The 20,151-nt window shown below is 29.4% G+C and overlaps 1 protein-coding gene across 10 annotated transcripts in view; it reads right to left on the bottom strand.

Annotated features, from left to right (window-relative positions):
• LOC119602948 (galactosylgalactosylxylosylprotein 3-beta-glucuronosyltransferase P) overlaps window positions 1-20,151 on the bottom strand; it is a 94,826-nt gene that overhangs the window by 7,026 nt on the left and 67,649 nt on the right. For 8 of the 10 annotated variants that reach the window (XM_037954766.1, XM_037954764.1, XM_037954763.1 and 5 more), the window contains one exon: window positions 10,562-11,275. The exons of 1 other annotated variant lie outside the window; for it this stretch is intronic. In XM_037954766.1, the coding sequence (XP_037810694.1) occupies window positions 10,562-11,275 (714 nt within the window). The remainder of the gene's footprint in view (window positions 1-10,561; window positions 11,276-20,151) is intronic. One more of the 10 variants, XM_037954771.1, reaches the window with a different exon arrangement.

Below are 20,151 nucleotides of genomic sequence, written 5' to 3'. Positions count from 1 at the left end.
TGGACCTAGATCAATTCTGAATTCATTTTCGGATTCAGCATAGGGTTAAGTTTGGAATACAAAATTTTAGTAACTCTCGGCCTCAAGATCGCGAGATAATAGCTCAAATTTCTCAAAATAAAAAATTATCGGGAATTTTGATGAAATATTGGTCCTAGGTCCATTCCGAGTCCATTTTTGGATTCAGCGTGCGATTTTACCAGAAAGGTGACTTTCCAGCCACATCCGGCCAGTAGTTTCCGAGTTTGAAGCAAACAAAAAAATAAATAGGAAATTTTGATCCAGTAAGGGTCCTACCTAGGTCCAACAATCATAAAATTTTTGGATTTTTTTATTTTTGCTTCAAACTCGGAAACTACTGGACGAATCTGGCTGGAAAGTGACTTTACTGGTAATTTCCCATGCTGAATCCGAAAATGGACGCAGAATGGACCTAGGACCAATATTTCATCAAAATTCCCGAAAATTTTTTATTTTGAACATTTAGTGCTATTATTTCGGGAATTTGAGGACGAGAACTACTGAAATTTTAAATTTGGGATTAGAATTTCTACTGAATCCAAAAATGGTTTCAGAATTGGACTAGGTCCAAAGTTTCATCAAAATTTCTGAAAAATAAATTTTGGACCAATTTTACTACGAAAATCCTTTTTTCCGCAAAATTTCTCTATAATTGATGGTTCTTGTCTAGACTAATTTTAAAACTTACTAGCCAAGACAAAAACCTTGAAATTGAGAAGAAATCCTACGTAAAATATAATTTTGTGGGAAAATCGTTCCGAATTTTCTTTCAAAAATTTGGATGAAATATTGGACCTAGCTCAATTCTGAATTAATTTTCGGATTCAGCATAGGTTTAAGTTTCGAATACAAAATTTTAGTCACTCTCGGCCTCAAGATTGCGAGATAATAGCTACAATTGCTCAAAATAAAAAAATTATCGGGAATTTTGATGAAATATTGGTCCTAGGTCCATTCTGAGTCCATTTTCGGATTCAGCGTGCGATTTTACCAGAAAGGTGACTTTCCAGCCACATCCGGCCAGTAGTTTCCGAGTTTGAAGCAAACAAAAAAATAAATAGGAAATTTTGATCCGGTAAGGGTCCTAGGTCCAACAATCATAAAATTTTTGGATTTTTTTATTTTTGCTTCAAATTCGGAAACTACTGGCCGGATGTGGCTGGAAAGTGACCTTTCTGGTAATTTCCCACGCTGAATCTGAAAATGGACTCAGAATGGACCTAGGACCAATATTTCATCAAAATTCCCGAATTTTTTTATTTTGAACATTTAGTGCTATTATTCCGGGATTTTAAGGACGAGAACTACTGAAATTTTAAATTTGGGACTAGAATTTCTACTGAATCCAAAAATGGTTTCAGAATTGACCTAAGTCCAATATTTCATCAAAATTTCTGAAAAATAAGTTTTGAACCAATTTTACTACGAAATTCCTTTTTTTCGCAAAATTTCTCTATAATTGATGGTTCTTGTCTAGACTAATTTTAAAACTTACTAGCCAAGACAAAAACCTTGATATTGAGAAGAAATCCTACGTAAAATGAAATTTTGTGGGAAAATCGTTCCGAATTTTCTTTCAGAAATTTGGATGAAATATTGGACATAGCTCGACTCTGAATTAATTTTCGGATTCAGCATAGGTTTAAGTTTCGAATACAAAATTTTAGTCACTCTTGGCCTCAAGATCGCGAGATAATAGCTCATATTGCTCAAAATAAAAAATTATCGGGAATTTTGATGAAATATTGGTCTTAGGTCCATTCTGAGTCCAATTTCGGATTCAGCGTGCAATTTTACCAGAAAGGTGACTTTCCAGCCACATCCGGCCAGTAGTTTCCGAGTTTGAAGCAAACAAAAAAATAAATAGGAAATTTTGATCCAGTAAGGGTCCTAGGTCCAACAATCATAAAATTTTTGGATTTTTTTTTTATTTTTGCTTCAAACTCGAAAACTACTGGCCGGATGTGGCTGGAAAGTGACTTTTCTGGTAATTTCCCACGCTGAATCCGAAAATGGACTCAGAATGGACCTAGGACCAATATTTCATCAAAATTCCCGAAATTTTTTTATTTTGAACATTTAGTGCTATTATTCCGGGATTTTGAGGACGAGAACTACCGAAATTTTAAATTTGGGATTAGAATTTCTACTGAATCCAAAATTGGTTTCAGAATTGAACTAGGTTCAAAATTTCATCAAAATTTCTGAAAAATAAATTTTGAACCAATTTTACTACGAAATCCATTTTGTCGCAAAATTTCTCTATTAATGATGGTTCTTGTCTAGACTAATTTTAAAACTTACTAGCCAAGACAAAAACCTTGAAATTAAGCAGAAATCCCACGTAAAAAAAAATTCGTGGGAAAATCGGTCCGAATTTTCTTTCAAAAATGTGGATGATATATTGGACCTAGATAAATTCTGAATTCACTTTCGGATTCAGCATAGGGTTAAGTTTGGAATATAAAAATTTATTCACTCTCGGCCTCAAGATCCCGAGAAAATAGCACAAATTGCTCAAAATAAAAAATTGTCGGGAATTTTGATGAAACATTGGTCCTAGGTCCATTCGGAGTCCATTTTTGGATTCAGCGTGCGATTTTACCAGAAAGTTGACTTTCCAGCCACATCCGGCCAGTAGTTTCCGATTTTGAAGCAAACAAAAAAATAAATAGGAAATTTTTGATCCAGTAAGGGTCCTACCTAGGTCCAACAATCATAAAATTTTTGGATTTTTTTTATTTTTGCTTCAAACTCGGAAACTACTGGCCGGATGTGGCTGGAAAGTGACCTTTCTGGTAATTTCCCACGCTGAATCCGAAAATGGACTCAGAATGGACCTAGGACCAATATTTCATCAAAATTCCCGAAATTTTTTTATTTTGAACATTTAGTGCTATTATTCCGGGATTTTGAGGGCGAGAATTACTGAAATTTTAAATTTGGGACTAGAATTTCTACTGAATCTAAAAATGGTTTCAAAATTGACCTAAGTCCAATATTTCATCAAAATTTCTCTATAATTGATGGTTCTTGTCTAGACTAATTTTAAAACTTACTAGCCAAGACAAAAACCTTGATATTGAGAAGAAATCCTACGTAAAATGAAATTTTGTGGGAAAATCGTTCCGAATTTTCTTTCAGAAATTTGGATGAAATATTGGACATAGCTCGACTCTGAATTAATTTTCGGATTCAGCATAGGTTTAAGTTTCGAATACAAAATTTTAGTCACTCTTGGCCTCAAGATCGCGAGATAATAGCTCATATTGCTCAAAATAAAAAATTATCGGGAATTTTGATGAAATATTGGTCTTAGGTCCATTCTGAGTCCAATTTCGGATTCAGCGTGCAATTTTACCAGAAAGGTGACTTTCCAGCCACATCCGGCCAGTAGTTTCCGAGTTTGAAGCAAACAAAAAAATAAATAGGAAATTTTGATCCAGTAAGGGTCCTAGGTCCAACAATCATAAAATTTTTGGATTTTTTTTTTATTTTTGCTTCAAACTCGAAAACTACTGGCCGGATGTGGCTGGAAAGTGACTTTTCTGGTAATTTCCCACGCTGAATCCGAAAATGGACTCAGAATGGACCTAGGACCAATATTTCATCAAAATTCCCGAAATTTTTTTATTTTGAACATTTAGTGCTATTATTCCGGGATTTTGAGGACGAGAACTACCGAAATTTTAAATTTGGGATTAGAATTTCTACTGAATCCAAAATTGGTTTCAGAATTGAACTAGGTTCAAAATTTCATCAAAATTTCTGAAAAATAAATTTTGAACCAATTTTACTACGAAATCCATTTTGTCGCAAAATTTCTCTATTAATGATGGTTCTTGTCTAGACTAATTTTAAAACTTACTAGCCAAGACAAAAACCTTGAAATTAAGCAGAAATCCCACGTAAAAAAAAATTCGTGGGAAAATCGGTCCGAATTTTCTTTCAAAAATGTGGATGATATATTGGACCTAGATAAATTCTGAATTCACTTTCGGATTCAGCATAGGGTTAAGTTTGGAATATAAAAATTTATTCACTCTCGGCCTCAAGATCCCGAGAAAATAGCACAAATTGCTCAAAATAAAAAATTGTCGGGAATTTTGATGAAACATTGGTCCTAGGTCCATTCGGAGTCCATTTTTGGATTCAGCGTGCGATTTTACCAGAAAGTTGACTTTCCAGCCACATCCGGCCAGTAGTTTCCGATTTTGAAGCAAACAAAAAAATAAATAGGAAATTTTTGATCCAGTAAGGGTCCTACCTAGGTCCAACAATCATAAAATTTTTGGATTTTTTTATTTTTGCTTCAAACTCGGAAACTACTGGCCGGATGTGGCTGGAAAGTGACCTTTCTGGTAATTTCCCACGCTGAATCCGAAAATGGACTCAGAATGGACCTAGGACCAATATTTCATCAAAATTCCCGAAATTTTTTTATTTTGAACATTTAGTGCTATTATTCCGGGATTTTGAGGGCGAGAATTACTGAAATTTTAAATTTGGGACTAGAATTTCTACTGAATCTAAAAATGGTTTCAAAATTGACCTAAGTCCAATATTTCATCAAAATTTCTGAAATATAAATTTTGAACCAATTTTACTATGAAATTCGTTTTTTCGCAAAATTTCTTTATAACTGATGATTCTTGTCTAGACTAATTTTAAAACTTACTAGCCAAGACAAAAACCTTGATATCGAGAAGAAATCCTACGTAAAATGATATTTTGTGGGAAAATCGGTCCGAATTTTCTTTCAGAAATTTGGATGAAATACTGGACCTAGCTCAATTCTGAATTAATACAAAATTTTAGTCACTCTCGGCATCAAGATCCCGAGATAATAGCTCGAATTGCTCAAAATAAAAAATTATCGGGAATATTGATGAAATATTGGTCCTAGGTCCATTCTGAGTCCATTTTCGGATTCAGCGTGCGATTTTACCTCAAAGGTGACTTTCCAGCCACATCCGAAAAGTAGTTTCCGAGTTTGAAGCAAACAAAAAAATAAATAGGAAATTTTGATCCAGTAAGGGTCCTAGGTATAACAATCATAAAATTTTTGGATTTTTTTTTATTTTTGCTTCAAACTCGTAAACTACTGGCCGGATGTGGCTGGAAAGTGACCTTTCTGGTAATTTCCCACGCTGAATCCGAAAATGGACTCAGAATGGACCTAGGACCAATATTTCATCAAAATTCTCGAAATTTTTTGATTTTGAAGATTTAGTGCTATTATTTCGTGATTTTGAGAACGAGAACTACTGAAATTTCAAATTTGGGATTAGAATTTATACTGAATCCGAAAATGGTTTCAGAATTGAACTAGGTCCAATATTTCATCAATAGTTCTGAAAAATAAATTTTGAACCAATTTTACCACGAATGATGGTTCTTGTCTAGACTAATTTTAACACTTACTAGCCTAGACAAGAACCTCGAAATTGGAAAGAAATCATACGTAAAATGAAATTTCGTGGGAAAATCGGTCCGAGTTTTCTTTCAGAAATTAACATGAAATATTGGACCTAGCTCAAATCTGAATTCATTTTCGGATTCAACATAGGGTCATGCCTCGACTACAAAATTTCATTCACTCTCGGCCTCAAGATCCCGAGAAAATAGCACAAATTGTTCAAAATAAAAATTTGTCTGAAGTTTTGATGCAATTACCAGAAAGGTCACTTTGCAGCTAGATTGGGCCAGTAGTTTCCGAGTTTGAAGCAAAAATAAAAAAATGACGGAAATTTTGATGAATGTTGGACCTAGGAACATTACTAGATCAAAATTTCATATTTATTTTTTTGTTTGCTTTAATTTTGGAAATTACTGGCTGGATGTGGCTGGAAACACACCTTTCTGGTAGAGTCCCACGCTGAGTCCTAAAATGAACTCAGAATGGACCTGGGACCAATATTTCATCAAAATTCCCGACAATTTTTTATTTTGAGTAATTTATGCTATTTTCTCGCGATCTTGAGGTCGAGGGTAACTAAAATTTTGTATTCCAAACTTAACCCTATGCTAAATCCGATAATTAGTTTAGAATTGAGCTAGGTCCAATATTTCATCCAAATTTCTGAAAGAAATTTCGTACCGATTTTATCACGAAATTTCATTTTTCGTATGATTTCTTCACAATTTAGAGGTTCTTGTCTAGGCTAGTAAGTTTTTAAATTAGTCTAGACAAGAACCATCATTGTGGTAAAAATTGGTTCAAAATTTATTTTTCAGATGTTTTGATGAAATATTGGACCTAGTTTAATTCTGAAACCATTTTCGGATTCAGTATAAATTCTAAGCCCAAATTTGATATTTCAGTAGTTCTCGTCCTCAAAAGCCCGTAATAATAGCATTAATTGTTTAAAATGTAAAATTGTTGGGAATTTTGATGAAATATTGCTCCTATGTCCATTCTGAGTCCATTTTCGGATTCAGCATGTGAATTTACCAGAAAATTCACTTTCCAGCCAGATTGGGCCAGTAGTTTCAGAGTTTGTAGCAATAATAAAAAAAAAAATCAGAAATTTTGATGAATGTTGGACCTAGAAACATTACTACATCAAAATTTCATATTTATTTTTTTCGTTTGCTTTAATCTCGGAAACTACTGGTGGGATACTTACCTTACTGGTAACTTCCGAAAATGGATTCAGAATGGACCTAGTACCAATATTTCATTAAAAATCCCATCATTTTTTTATTTTTAACATTTTGTTCCATTATTTCGGGATTTGAGAAGAAGAACTACTGAAAATTCAAATTTTGGGATTAGAATTTCTAATGAATCCGAAAATGGTTTAGAATTGAACTAAGTTCAATATTTCATTAAAACTTCTGAAAAATATATTTAGAACCAATTTTACCATGAAATTCCATTTTGTCGCATAGTTTTCCAAGACTCTAATCAATCTGCTGTTTAGACTATAGTCAATCTATAGTTAGCATTATAAATTGTCTGGACTATAGCCGAAGTATAGGTTGGACTATACTCAATCTGTAGCCTACAAATTTTCGTTGTGATCAAAGTAATTTTGGTCTTTTTTAATATACATAACTTTTATCTCAAATTAAGTGCTTGACTTTTATTATTGGTATTAAATACATTAATACAAAATTAATATTCATGTCAAACGAATATTATTTGTATTGATAACAATACATTTGTCAAACACATATGTTATTTATTTATTTATTTAATTAAATAAATAACAAATACTTATGTTTAATCATAGAAAAGTATAACAAAAATCCCAATATAATCAGCCCATAAATAGAAAATATTATAATTTATAAATGAATTTTTTTTTTCATACATGCAAAAATGTACAGAAAAAAAGGAAAGAATAGATTTATAAATTAAATAACAAAAAAATAAAAATAAACATGTATTCAACCCATATTTAGTTTAATAATACTACTAAATTACTAAAAGGTATTTATAACTGAAAACTAGATCATAGATCATGTAGGTGCTTGAAAAAACAAATGATGAAAATGATACATATTACAGAAATTGCTGCGGCAACGAATGTGGCTGTTGAATGGATTGAGTACGCAATTTTCAAATTAAATGCATGCAACACAAAGTGCAGCAAGCTCTTTTGTCAAATTTAATTGAACAACAAAAATAAAATCAGAGAAAAACAAAAAAAAAAAAAAAAATGTAACAGATGCATGCATGATATATCATCAGTACGTGCAAGTTGCAAATATATATTTATTCTATATTTTTTCCACTTATTTTTTTATTTTATTTAAAAAGTGTGATAATAGAACATGAATTTTTAATGGGTATAAATAATGTAACGTAACGACATGTACTCGTATTATTATGTATTTGGTATTGCTACTTTAAACGATAAAAATTAATACAAGGACGAAGTTTTTTTTTTGTTTGTTTGCTTGTAAACTATTCATAGAATTAAGGTTATCGAATTAGAGAGAGAGAGAGAGATTTATGCAAATTGTTTATAATGGGAATAAACAGGGACAAATTATTGTATTAGAAATAAGCAAAGCATATTTTGAAATTGTTGTAGCTAATTAATATAAATTCAAATAATTTTTTATTACAGGTTCCTGTTCACAATATAGCGGAGACTATAGTCTGTCTATATTTCGACTGTAGTCTGAACAATATTGTAAGTCCATAGTACAGACTAGAGTCAGTCTATAGACCAGACTATATCCAGTCTATAGTCCCGAGTATATTCAATCTATAGTCCAGACTGTAGTCAATCTATAGTCCAGACTGTAGTCAATCTATAGTCCAGTCTTTAGTTCAGACTATACTCTGTCTATAGTCCAGACTATAGTATATCTATAGTCCAGACTATAATCTATCTATAGTACATCTATATTCCAGACTATAGTATATCTATAGTCCAGACTATAGTCTATCTATAGTCCAGTCTATATAGTCGAAGCTATAGTCAGTTTATAGTCCAGAGTATATTTTAGACTATAGTATATTTAGTCTAAACTATAGTCTTGTCCAGACTATAGTCAGTCTATAGCCCAGACTATAGCCAGTCTATAGTAAAGACAATAGTCATTCTATAGTCCAGACTACAGTCAGTCTATAGTCCAGACTATAGTAAGACGATACTCCAGACTATAGTCCACACTGTAATCAGTCTATAGTCCAGAATATAGTGCAGACTATAGTCCAGACTATAGTCAGTCTATAGTCCAGACTATAGCTATTCTATAGTCCAGACTATAGTAAGTCTATAGTCCAGACTATAGTAAGTCTATAGTCCAGACTATAGTAAGTCTATAGTCCAGACTATAGTAAGTCTATAGTCCAGACTATAGTCAGTCTATAGTCCAGACTATAGTCAGTCTATAGTCCAGACTATTGTCAGTCTATAGTCCAGACTATAGTAAGTCTATAGTCCAGACTATTGTCAGTCTATAGTCCAGACTATAGTCAATCTATAGTCCAGACTATAGTCAATCTATAGTCCAGACTATAGTAAGTCTATAGTCCAGACTATGGTCAGTCTATAGTCCAGACTACAGTCAGTCTATAGTACAGACTATAGTCAGTCAATAGTACAGACTATAGTCAGTCTATAGTTTAGACTATAGTCAGTCTAAAGTTCAGACTATAGTCAGTCTATAGTTCAGACTATGGTCAGTCTATATTCCAGACAGTTCAGACTATAGTCAGTCTATTTTCCAGACTATATTTTGTCAAGAGTCCAAACTATAGTTAGTCTATAGTCCAGACTATATTCAGTATATAGTCCAGACTATATTCAGTATATAGTCCAGACTATAGTCAGTCTATAGTCCAGAGTTTTTATTAAAGTCCAGACTATAGTAAGTCTATAGTCCAGACTATAGTCAGTCTATAGTCCAGACTATTGTCAGTCTATAGTCCAGACTATAGTCAGTCTATAGTCCAGACTATAGTAAGTCTATAGTCCAGACTATTGTCAGTCTATAGTCCAGACTATTGTCAGTCTATAGTCCAGACTATTGTCAGTCTATAGTCCAGACTATAGTCAGTCTATAGTCCAGACTATAGTCAATCTATAGTCCAGACTATAGTAAGTCTATAGTCCAGACTATGGTCAGTCTATAGTCCAGACTACAGTCAGTCTATAGTACAGACTATAGTCAGTATATAGTTCAGACTATAGTCCGCACTAACTATAGTCCAGACTATATTCCAGACTATAGTCAGTCTATAGTCCAGACTATAGTCAGTCTATAGTCCAGACTATAGTCAATCTATAGTCCAGACTATAGTTAGTCTATGGTCCAGACTATATTCAGTATATAGTCCAGACTATAGTTAGTCTATGGTCCAGACTATATTCAGTATATAGTCCAGACTATATTCAGTATATAGTCCAGACTATATTCAGTATATAGTCCAGACTATATTCAGTATATAGTCCAGACTATATTCAGTATATAGTCCAGACTATATTCAGTATAGTCCAGACTATAGTCAGTCTATAGTCCAGACTATAGTCCAGACTATAGTCAGTCTATAGTCCAGACTATAGTCCAGACTATAGTCAGTCTATAGTCCAGACTATAGTCAGTCTATAGTCCAGACTAAAGTCAGTCTATAGTCCAGACTATGGTCAGTCTATAGTGCAGGCTATAGTCAGGCTATAGTCCAGACTATGGTCAGTCTATAGTCCAGACTATGGTCAGTCTATAGTCCAGACTATGGTCAGTCTATAGTCCAGAGTATGGTCAGTCTATAGTCCAGACTATGGTCAGTCTATAGTTCAGACTGTGGTCAGTTTTTATTTAATATATAATCTCAATATTTGGATTTTAAGGGTCTTGATAATTTTGAACTAGTGAAAAGAGACAGTAAGGCGAATTTGTAAATTTGTGATTAATAAAGTGAAAATTTTGAAAGTGAGCTTTTTGGACATGAGTTAGGATATAGTTGAGCGGGTGATAGCGATTAAGTCTTAAGGTGACGATAGTTGGTGGTGTTAGTAGTGACTCTTTAGATTATGTTTAAAATATTTATGTTAATTACAAAAAAAGGTAAATTTGCCTTATATGTTTGATGATGTTGTTGTTGTTCTTGAACTTGTTGTGATGACAGTTTATCACTATTGTTGTTGTTGTTGTTCTTAGACTGTTTAGTTTTCTGTAATAGTTCAGTGGAGGAGGTTCTAGCTGTAACCCTGGAGGATGATGAGGCGGAGGAGGCCACTGTTGATGAAGGGGTTGAAGGTTTGGTTTTTGTTGTTGATGTAGTGGTTATTGTTGTTGTAGTAGTAGAAGACGATGTAGATGAAGTTATTAAAGTGTTATTTAAATCCTTTAAAATGGATGAATTAGATGACAATAATGATGATGAGGATATTTGTGGTTTTTGTTGTTGCTTTAAAGCTAAAGAGGATTTTTTTGATATGGCTCGTTTGGAGGTTGATGATGACGATGATGATGAAGAAGAAGAAGATAGCAATGACATGGGTGACCATAAAAATAAATTCATTTTCTTAAATAGTTTGGTAGTATGACTTGGTAATGATAATAATGATAATGCTGTTAACGAAGAGGAAGATGTTGATTTTGATGTTAATGATGTTGTATTGAAAGCTGGTAATTTTACAGCATTTACAGATGTATTCTTCGAATTCAATGACGTTGATGTTATTGTTGATGATGAAGAAGTGGAGATGTTGGTGGAGTTTAAGGAGTAAAAAGTATAACTACCACCAATTCCATTAGTGTTCTCTTTATCAATTGATTTATCTTTATGCTGTTAGGGGTTTTTTTTTATAAATTACAAATAATTTATATTTTTTTTTTGCATTTATTTGATGTTTTTTTTTATTTAAAAAAAGGGAAAAAAGAGAAGAGGAAAGAAACAAAATTTGCAAAAAAAAGAAGAAATATTTGAACAATTACAATACAATACCATCAGTATCACTCAATGTATGATAAAAAAAAAATAGGAAACGTATATAGTAGCTGAGCAGTTAAAGGGTGTGTTAAGCGGAGGTTCACATATCATGTTCGAAAATTCAAAAAAAAAATTTCGAAATTCTTGAAACAACTAAAAATGATTTTGTAAACTCCATATTTTATTTTAATAAAATTATTTCTTAATTTCCAGCATTTTTCAGAATTTCGAAATTAAAAATTTTGAATTTTCGAAAATTCGAAATTTTTAATTTCTTAGAAAAATTTATGAAAATTTAAATTTTATTAATTTTTTGACTTATTTAGTGTAAAATATTCATATTAAGGTTATTTTCGCTCATATTTTTGCTCATTTAAGATAATTTCGAAATTTTCGAACTTAAGTTCGAATTTTCGAACATCCCAAAAAAAAGTTCTTTTTTTCACCTTGAAAGTATAAAAACACTTTAAAACCCGATTTTGCCACTTTTTTGATTTAGTTTACATAATTTTAAAATTTTCGAACTTAAGTTCGAAAATTTCGAAATTAGCTATAATAAAAAAAAAATATGAAAAACCTCTTAATTCATAGTTATATTATTAAAAATGATCAAATTAACTTTTTTTGGCATGTTCGAAAATTCGAACTTAAGTTCGAAAATTTTAGAATTATGTAAACTCAATCAAAAAAGTGGCAAAATCGGGTTTTAAAGTGTTTTTATACTTTCAAGGTGAAAAAAAGAACTTTTTTTGGGATGTTCGAAAATTCGAACTTAAGTTCGAAAATTTCGAAATTATCTTAAATGAGCAAAAAGTGGCAAAATAGGGTTTTAAAGTATTTTTATACTTTCATTGTGATTTTTATACACATTTTCAAACAACTTTGGAAAGTTTAGAAATTCGAAATTAAGATTTTGAAATTCGAACTTAAGTTCGAAAATTTCGTAATTATGTAAAATGATTAAGAAAAAGTGGCAAAATCGGGTTTAAAAGTGTTTTTATACTTTCAAGGCGATTTTTATACACATTTTCGAAAGTTTTGAAATTCGAAATAAAGATTTTGAAATTCGAATTTAAGTTCGAAAATTTCGAAATTATGTAAAGAGTTTTTATACTTTAAGAATGATTTTTACAAAAAAAATTTAAAAAATTTTGAAATTCGAAATTAATTTTTAAAAAAGATTTTAAAATTCAAAATTAAATATTTTTATGGAAATTATCTTAAATGTGCAAAAAATAATTAGAATTGTTATGATATTGTTTTAGTTGGAAATTTAATTTTATTAAAAAATTTGGAAAATTTTGAAATTTTAAAAAATATTTTGAAATTTTTTTAAAAAATTTGGAAATTTGAAAAAAATGTTATATTCAAAATTGGATTTTCTTAAGTAAATTTATAAAAAATAAGAATTTTACTTAAAAATCGAAAAATTAAACTTTTTTAGGAAAGTTCGAAACTTTCGAACTTAAGTTCGAAACTTTCGAAATTATGCAAAATGTCCAAAAAATAGGTAAAATAGTGTTTTATAGTGTTCTTTTAGTTTGAAATTGAGTTTTATAAAATTTTTTAAAATTGTTGTTGAAAATTTCGAAATTCGAAAAATGATTTTGAAATTCGAAATTGAATTTGCTTTAATAAAACAGTGAAATATTAACTTATTATTAATAATTTTGCTTAGAACTTTCAAAATATGATGTTTTGGCACATGTTCGAAAATTCGAACTTAAGTTCGAAAATTTCGAAATTATGAAAAATGAAAAAAATTTCATAGCAAAAGTGTTTTAATGCATTTTTAGCTTTACTTTGATTAAATTTAATCATTTTTTAACATGTTCGAAAATTCGAACTTAAGTTCGAAATTACGTTTTATTGCTAAAATGCTAATTTCATAAAATTTTCTTCACATTTTTGTTGAAAAATTACTTAGTAATTAGTTATTTTGCTTATATCTTTCAAAATATGATGTTTTAGGGCATGTTCGAAAATTCGTACTTAAGTTCGAAAAATTCGAAATTATGAAAAATGAAGAAAATTTCATAGCAAAAGTGTTTTAGTGCCTTTTTAGCTTTACTTTGATTAAATTTAAACATTTTTTAACATGTTCGAAAATTCGAACTTAAGTTCGAAATTACGTTTTATTGCTAAAATTCTAATTTCATAAAATTTTCTTCATATTTTTGTTGAAAAATTACTTAGAAATTAGTTATTTTGCTTATATCTTTCAAAATATGATATTTTACGCAATGTTCGAAAATTCGAACTTAAGTTCAAAAATTTCGAAATCATGAAAAGTGTGGAAAATTTCATAGTAAAAGTGTTTTAATGCCTTTTTATCTCTACTTTGATTAAATTTCAACATTTCTTAACATGTTCGAAAATTCGAACTTAATTTTTGAACTAAAAATGGTAGTTTTCAATTGTCTATAGCCTAAATGTTAGTTTCAAATAACTTTCATCACTTTTTTAGACAATTTTCAACACCCTTTAACTTTTTTTTTCATCTGCCTTGTCTACAAAAATATCTCTAGAATAATGTATGTATTTTAAAGAAGGAAAGGAATGTTAAAATAAAAAAGTAGTAAGAATAGTAGTTACATTTTGTAGTAATATGTAATGTTGTTGCTATTGCAGCAACTACTACTACAAGTACTTATACTTACTTACACTTCTACTACTAACTTGTTAAAGAAAAAAAAAAAATAGTCTATAGATTCACAATTCAATATTTAGAAATAAAATATTCGAATAAGAATCTCTGGGTATATGAAATACTATAAATTTCAAATACACCAAACGTTACACTATCAAATAGGTGAGTAGTAGTGAGTACCCTAGTATAAGTCTAAGTATAAGTATGTATTTTAAATGACTAAATGTTGCGGTACACATTGTGATAGTGTGCTATTTGCTTTTGGTATGTGTGTGTATTGGAGTGTATGTAAATAATTTTTATTGAATACGTAATTTAAATATAATGATGCTATAAAATATAATTTAATACTTTTTTTCTTTTCCTTTTGGTTTTCTTTCATTCATTCACTACATTTTTTTTTATTTATTTTCTTATTTCTTTCATTTTTCACTTCATCTCATTTGTGGGTGATATAGTATTTGGCAAAAAGTACTACAATATAACTTTTCAAAAGAGGAATAAAGGGGAAGAGGGATAAGGAAAGAGTATTACTTCAAAATAAAAGGAAAAATATTTTTTTGTATGAAGGCAAAAATTCGCCCTCAAGGAAGAACATGTTGAGAAATGTTTAGAAAGTTGTATGGAAACAGTAAAATAAAATACATTTAAAGATTTTCTTTTTGTAAATTAATACCATTTGACAAAAGCTTTAAGTTTAAAATTAAGTAAGCAAAAATTCTATAAAGAAAATATATTATAGTCTAAGGTAGAAATTAAAGACGCGGTATAGCCAATCGGTAGTCTGGAATATAGTCTGTCTATGTTCAGACTATAGTTAATCTTTAGTTTATAATATAGTCTGCAAATAGTGCAGAATGTAGTTAGTCTACAGTATAGACAAAAGTTAGTCTACAGTCCAGACTATAGTCCGATTATAGTCCAGATTATAAACCGAACAGTCAGTATAAAGCCCAGATTATAAACCAGACTCTAGACAGTCTATAGGCCAGACTTTAGTCAGTCAATAGTCCAGACTTTATTCAGTCTGTAGACCAGACTATAGTTGATCCATAGACCAGACCATTCAGTCTATAGACCAGACTATAGTCAGTATATAGTAAAAAATATAAAGACCAGACTATACTGCAGATTATAGACGAGACTACAGTCCATATTATAGTCAGTCTGTAGTCCAGACTATAGTCAGTCTATAGTCCAGGCCATACTCAGTCTATAGTCCAGATTATAGTCAGTCTAAAGTGCAGATTATAGTTAATATATAGTCACAATTATCGAGACTATGGTCAGTCTAAAGTACAGATAAAACTATAATACAGACTATTGTCCATGGTATAGTCAGACTATAATGCAGACCACAGTCAGTCTATAGTCCAATCTATAGTTAGCATATAATCCTGATTATAGTCTAGGGTATGGTCAGTATATAGACCAGCCAATATTCAGTCTATAGTCCGTTGTAAGTCCAGATTATAGAGAATCTATAGACCAGACTATAGTCAGACTAAAGTCCAGATTATAGTAAGTCTATAGTCCAGATAATAGTCATTCTATTGCCCAGACGATAGTCAGTCTATAGTACAGACTAAAGTCAATCTATAGTATAGATTATAGTCAGTCTATAGTCCAGTCTACAGTCAGTCTATAGTCCACACTATAGTTAGCGTATAGTCCAGCCTATATTCAGTCAATATATTGTCCAGACGATAGTCAGTCTATAGTCCAGACTAATGTCAGTCTATAATCCTTCTATAGTCCAGACTATAGTCCGTGTATAGTCCTGCCTATATTCAGTCTATAATTTAGCATATAGACAATCTATGGACCAAACTATAGTCCAGATTATAGTCAGTTAGTCTATAATCCTGACTATAGTCCTGGATATGGTCAGTATATAGTCCAGCCTATATTCAGTCTATAGCCCAGATAATAATAGTCAGTAGTAAGTACAGATAATAGAGAATCTATAGACCAGACTATAGTCAGACTGAAGTCCAGACTATAGTCTGTCTATAGTCCAGCCTATATTCAGTCTACAGTCCAGAATATAGTAAGTCTAAAGTCCAGATAATATTCAATCTATAGACCAGACTATAGTCTGGACTTCAGTCTGAATATTTTCAATCTATAGTCCTGACTATAGTAAGTCTAAAGTCCAGATAATTGTAATTATAGTCACTATTTAGTTCTGATTATAGTCAGTCTGTTATCCAGACTGTCTATCTATAGTCCAGACTATAGGCAGTCTATAGTCCCGACTATAGGCAGTCTATAGTCCAAACTATAGGCAGTCTATAGACCAGGCGATAGGCAGTCTATAGTTCAGACTATAGTCCAAGCTATAGTCAGTCTATAGTCCAGACTATTGTCCAGAAAATAGTAAGTCTATAGTCCAGACTATAATCAGTCATTACTGCAGACTACAGACATTCCATAGTCGAGACTATTGTCAGTCTATAGTCCGAACTATATTCAGTTTATAGTCTAGAATACAGTCAGTCTATGGTCCAGAATATAATCCGTCTATAGTCCAGACTATAGTCCGTCTATAGTCCAGACTATAATCCAAACTATGGTCCGTCTATAGTCAAGACTGTAGTCCGTCTATAGTCCAACAAGTAGTGTGTCTATAGTCCAGACTCTGATCCGTCTATAGTCCAGACTATAGTCCGTATTTAGTCCAAACTATAGTCCGTATATAGTCCACACTATAGTTAATCTATAGCCCAGACTCAAATAAGTCTATAGTCCTTACAATATTCAGTCTATTGTCCAGTATTCATCCAGACTATAGTCTGAAATAAAGCCTATTATATAGCCTAGATAATAATAAGATATTTAATAGCGGTTTTAATGACAAAACGTGTTTCCCTTTAAAATAACTTTTTTTTCTAACGAAATAACCATTTGTTTTTATTAAAATTCCTTAAGGTGGATAACCTTTTTTACTACTATTAATCTGAAAAGATCAATTTAAGCTGACACCGACCCAGTTTTTTTTGTTTCGTTATAGTGATGAATAAAGAAATTTATTTGTTTTTATTAGGTACTAATAACTTGTTTACTATAAATAAGTTATGATAGAAAATATTCCAAACTATTACTTTCTATTTATTTACTATAAGTTAGACTTTAGATAAAGAGAAAATTACTTAACTATATTAATTGTTGTTAATTTTTTTTATGATAATTAATTATTTTATAGAACATATGTATTATATAGTTTCATCTAGTCAGCATTACAAAAAAGAACATTGCACTTACAGCACAGATTAATGATAAAATGATTCATTTAAAAAGTTCAAAAACCTTTTGAAAATATAAATATGGAATTTGTAACAATTTAATTAATTAGAAATTTTATTTTAATTTGTTTAAATTATTTTTATAATTTTTTTTTTTGGGATTTGTTGAAGTTGTAGGAAAAAAAATATGGAATTAAATTGGAAAAGGGTGGAAAACTTTTCGAGTTTTGTAGCAAATGGTTTTAAAATAGTACAATCCTAATATTTAAAGTGTTAATAGGAAAATTGATTGTTTTTAATTACTTTAGCGACGTAATCAAATAAAAGAATTTTCAAGAAAAAACTTGAGTCGTTTACTCAGTGCGTAATTATAGTTTTTTCTCGTATCTAGTAGAACCAACAAGTATTTAGTATCTAGTGAACCGTTCTATATAGAAAACTATCGTCATTTTACCGATCGTTAACAGTAGAACTGTTTTTTTCAAACTCATTTCTTATTCAAATTATCAATTTCCGATTTAAATCGCGCTACTAATTGTCATAGAATAACAATAATGGTTATAACGTCAATTTTTCTAACTAGATTTAGAAAAAATATATGTATTTTGATCATGTACTGAACTATTTAAGTGCACTATCTGTTTAACTATATAGCTTTCTGCAGTTCTATATACTGATCAAGTTCACTGCAAAGAATTAAATTAATCAGTTTAATTTTATGTTGAGCTAACGGGGTCAACATCTCTTTGACTTGTCGTTCGGTCGTCTCAGCGTATTCGTTTGCTATCTGCCATTATAAATGATATTTTTTTTTGTTAAAAAAAAAAAAACTAGTTTTTCATTGAATTTTTATATAGTTTTAATTTTACAAAGACTATATTGTTTTAATTAAAACTTTTAAACTAATAATTTGTTGTTAATTTTAATGTAATTTGAAATAATATACAAATTAATAATAATGTTGTTTAAAACAACTGGCAGTTGCACGTTGTTTTCACAAAAAAAAAAAAAAAAAAAAAAACATTTAAACCTCCTTTAACACGCTAGATTAGCTTTATGTTTTTAATTAATGAAGACATTTAGCAGTTTTCCTTACAACAAACAATTTCTTTTCTTTTTTATTTAATTTTTTCATTGAAAAACATTTTTGGAAAATTTTTTATTCGGATAATTTTAATCGATTAATCGATTAATTTTAATCGATTAAAATAATTTAAAATTTTTAAATCATTTACAAAAAAAAAAAAAATAAAAAAAATTAATCGAGTAACCGATTAATTTTAATCGATTAATCGCTACAATTTAATCGATTATTCGAATAAATTATTACCCAAAACTTAAAGCAAACATTAAAAGCTAAGTTTGTATTAAAATACAAGATTTTGAAAAAAATGTTTAATCGATTAATCGTATATTTTAATCGAATAATCACTTTAAATTAATCGATTATTCGAATATATTTTTACATAAAATTTAAATCAAACATTAATAAATAAGCAAACTATTTTTGTATTTAATTTTTTCATTGAAAAAAAAATTCAAAAATTTTTATTCGGATAATTTTAATTGATTAATCGAATCATTTTAATCGATTAAAATAATTTATAATTTTTTTTAATCATTAACAAAGAAAATTAAAAAAAAATAAATCGAGTAACCGATTAAATTTAATCGATTATTCGCTGCATTTTAATCGATTATTCGAATAAATTATTACCTAAAACTTAAATCAAACATTAAAAGCTAAGTTTTGCATTAAAATGCAAGATTTTGAAAAAAGTGTTTAATCGATTAATCGTATATTTTAATCGAATAATCACTTTAAATTAATCGATTATTCGAATATAGTTTTACATAAAATTTAAATCAAACATTAATAAATAAGCAAACTTTTTTTTAAATTTTTTGATTGAAAAAAAAAATCCAAAAATTTTTATTCGCATAATTTTAATCGATTAAAATAATTTAAAATTTTTTAATTATTAACAAAGAAAATTAAAAAAATTAATCGAGTAACCGATTAATTTTAATCGATTAATCGCTACAATTTAATCGATTATTCGAATAAATTATTACCCAAAACTTAAATCAAACATTAAAAGCTAAGTTTTGCATTAAAATGCAAAATTTTGAAAAAAGTGTTTAATCGATTAATCGTATATTTTAATCGAATAATCGCTTTGAATTAATCGATTATTCGAATATATTTTTACATAAAATTTAAATCAAACGTTAAAAAATAAGCAAAAAAATATTTCTTTAATTTTTTCATTGAAAAAAATATCAAAAAAAAATTGTTCGGATAATTTTAATCGATTAAAATAATTAAATTTTTTTTAATTATTAACAAAGAAAATTAAAAATTATTAATCGAGTAACTGAGTATTTTAAAACGAATAATTTGACTCTTTTAAAAATTTAATCGAATAACCGAATATTTTTAATCGAATAATCCCTTTAAATTAATCGATTATTCGAATATATTTTTACATAAAACTTAAATCTAACCTTAATAAGTAAGTTAAAATCAAAATTTTTATGAAAACTCACGATTTTATAAACAAAATTAATAGATTAATCGAATAATTTTCTACGAATAACCGTATTAAAAGTCATAATTTTAACATTTGAATATTGTTAATGGATTAATTTAAAATAATTTAGAAATTTATTCGAATAACCGAATAATTTTAATCGAATAATCGCTTTAAAGTAATCGATTATTCGAATAAAAGATTTTGAAAAAATTAATCGATAATTTTCTACGAATAACCGGATTAAAGGTAATAATTTTATCGTAAGAATACTTTTAAATGAATAATTTCACTTTGTTAAAC

This window comes from Lucilia sericata, unplaced genomic scaffold (genome assembly GCF_015586225.1).
Source record: "Lucilia sericata isolate MDLA Ls3-8-SP2 unplaced genomic scaffold, ASM1558622v1 Contig000265F_arrow, whole genome shotgun sequence".
Classification (NCBI taxonomy): Eukaryota; Metazoa; Arthropoda; class Insecta; order Diptera; family Calliphoridae; genus Lucilia; species Lucilia sericata.
The sequence above is the reverse complement of the archived record's forward strand: the minus strand, read 5'-3'. Positions and strand labels throughout refer to the sequence as shown.